Source organism: Apis dorsata, unplaced genomic scaffold (genome assembly GCF_000469605.1).
Source record: "Apis dorsata unplaced genomic scaffold, Apis dorsata 1.3 scaffold_74, whole genome shotgun sequence".
Lineage (NCBI taxonomy): Eukaryota > Metazoa > Arthropoda > Insecta > Hymenoptera > Apidae > Apis > Apis dorsata.
Genome location: NW_006263372.1, coordinates 925,913 through 928,679, shown reverse-complemented (window position 1 = coordinate 928,679; position 2,767 = coordinate 925,913). Strand labels below are relative to the sequence as shown.

At 22.4% G+C, this 2,767-nt stretch overlaps 1 protein-coding gene and 1 non-coding gene across 2 annotated transcripts in view; both read left to right on the top strand.

The window, feature by feature from the left end:
- LOC102675678 overlaps positions 1 to 2,767 on the top strand; it is an 8,396-nt gene that overhangs the window by 4,658 nt on the left and 971 nt on the right. The window contains exon 8 of the mRNA XM_031508128.1: positions 2,573 to 2,611. Within this exon, the coding sequence (XP_031363988.1) occupies positions 2,573 to 2,611 (39 nt within the window). The remainder of the gene's footprint in view (positions 1 to 2,572; positions 2,612 to 2,767) is intronic.
- On the top strand, positions 1,836 to 1,999 carry LOC116184935. The gene has a single exon (XR_004149600.1). It is a non-coding gene; the product is annotated as a U1 spliceosomal RNA (small nuclear RNA).

Here is a 2,767-nt window from a genome sequence, read left to right as displayed (position 1 = left end):
TTTTTTATCAAAAAAAAAAAAAAAAAAGAAAAAAAATAAATCTTTTTTCTTTTCAACTTATCTAATCTGATCTAAAATCAACCTAATATCATATTAATCAATTAAAAATTGAATTGTAAAATATTTTATAATATTATTATTTCACTTATGAAAATATTTATATAATTAGAATTCATGATTTTGACATAATAAAATCGAGGTAACATGAAATTAATCATGACCTTACTGGGTATAAGATGAATCAAATAATCTTTCTAACATACATTCTGCACATATGCATAAATCGATATGTAACAGTATGTAGAGCTACTTCGAATTCGTGAATGACGTCCAATTACGATCTTTGATCATACTTTAATATGATACCTTATTTTACAAACATATTATTCTCTATTAGTAAAACATCAAAATTATATTTACCAAATTAAACACATAGATACGAATACAAAAATTTTATATTTTAATTAATAATAATATAAAAAATATTCTAGCATCTTTTGCAATTTAATAAATATTTTATTAATGAAAATTTAGATTTATTTACAATCAGAATTATTATTTCACAAAAAATAAAGTACACTTTTATATAAAGATAATAAAAATCATATCAGCGTTTTGAATTACTAGTTCTGTTTTTCTTTTTTTTTAATTTTATTCTTAGATGAATATCGAATAGAATTCGATTCGAAAAAATTAAGAATCGAGAAAACGATACGAAGGAGAGGCTGATATTTGAAACTGTTTCAATAGAAGAGAATATAGAAATATGTCTCGAGAACGAGAATGTATATGTAATATATTATAATTATGATTGAATATAATTAATATATAATGAAACAGAATAATTTAACCATTGGATAAATGAAACGAGTTTAATTATGATTAAAAATGAACTATTTATTCAAACACAATTAAACTTACAAGAATATTTTTTATTTAATTCTTCTTATCAGATTTTTATAATTAATTAATACTTAGAAGTTAATTAATTCATTTATTCATAATATAGCATTGTATTGTGCAATATGGAATATATTTTTTTTTTTCGTTTTTCTCGCATTTAATATAATAATAGGAAATTTGTATGAATCGGATGAGTATAATAAAAAATATGGAAAATTATTTTTTTCGCATTTTTCCTTAAAATTATAAGTAATTTTTTTTAATATTATTTTTGAAATAGTTAAAAAATAAAATAAAGAGATAATATTCTTTTATTTAACTTGTTAACTAGGTCATTTCTCTTTAAAAAGAGAATCTCCTTTTGATATGGAAGAATTAATAAAGATGATCCAATTTTAATTAAATTGATTTCAGATTTTGTGTAGAAATATAATATATGTACATATAATATAAAGCTCTTTTCAAACATTTTCAATTTTTAATAAAATTTCAATATTTCATATGAATCATAAATTTTTTTTGCAATTTATAAATAACCAATGTATTATTAATTATAGCAATATAATATACAAAATTAAATCAAATTGCAATTCTACAATTATACATATATAATATTACAATATTAACACATATATTATATAATTTTAATTTTGTACAATGTAAATTGAAAATTGTTTTATATTTATTAATTGTCTTATTAATATATTTATAAACATAAGAAAAATTTAATAAAACAAATAATATAATATAATATTATATGTTTTTAGAAAAGAATTTTTTGTTGAATGTTTTGAAAAGAGTTTTTTAACACAAAGTTAGAAATTCATTTAGTTCTGAAACTGGCCGCTATGGTGCGTTTTGAATGAACTTGATTCTCGTTTTTAAAAATATCCTGCAGCTATAGCAAATATAATGGAACACAGGAGGGAAGCATACTTACCTGGCGTGGAGGATACCGTGATCACAAAGGCGGTTCCTCCAGGGTGAGGCTCTTCCATTGCACCACGGTTGAGCTGACCCCTGCGAATACCCCTAACGTGGGTATCTCGGACGTATAATTTTTGATAGTCGGGAACAGCGTTCGCGCTATCCCGGTCAATTTAATGAAAAAAAAAAAATGTATATATCATATTTTTAGATTTTTGAAATTTCAATTTAAGATTTTATGAGATCTCGAAATTTGAATTCGATACTTTGAAATTCGAATTTGAATACTTGTGAAAAAATCAAAATTCAAATTCAAGACTATATGAGATTTTGAAATTCTTGAAACTTTTAGAAAAAAACTCAAATTCGAAACTTTGTAAGATTTCGAAACTGGAAATTCGAATTCGAAATTCTTGGAATTTCAAAACTCTCGAGATTTTGTAAAATCTTTAAAATTCTTGAAACATTAAAAACTTAAAAATTCGAATTCAAATTTTGTGAAATCACGAAATTCTCGAATTCGAGAAGTAATAAATATTTAAATATATAGTACAAACGATAAATTAATAAACGATTAATGTTCTTCTTAGTTAACACTTAGTTTTTAGTTAAATAAATTACAAAATATCTTTATATAAAATTATAATTAAAATTATAATTATATATTCAAAAAATTGCAATCATACATTGCAGCATTTGATTATTAATTAATTTGTAATAATATGTATATATTCTAATGCAGGATGACGACAAGAAATTGATTGATGCTCCAGTTAATAAGGTGAGACATAATTTTACTTTATAAACAATCATTTATCGAATGTGTACGTATTGTTAATAAGTTACGAAAGGAAAAAAATAAACACTTTCACTGCTGTGTCAGACACGATGATTCACGCTCCCAACTTACGTTAATTTTCTTTTATTATCATTCGTG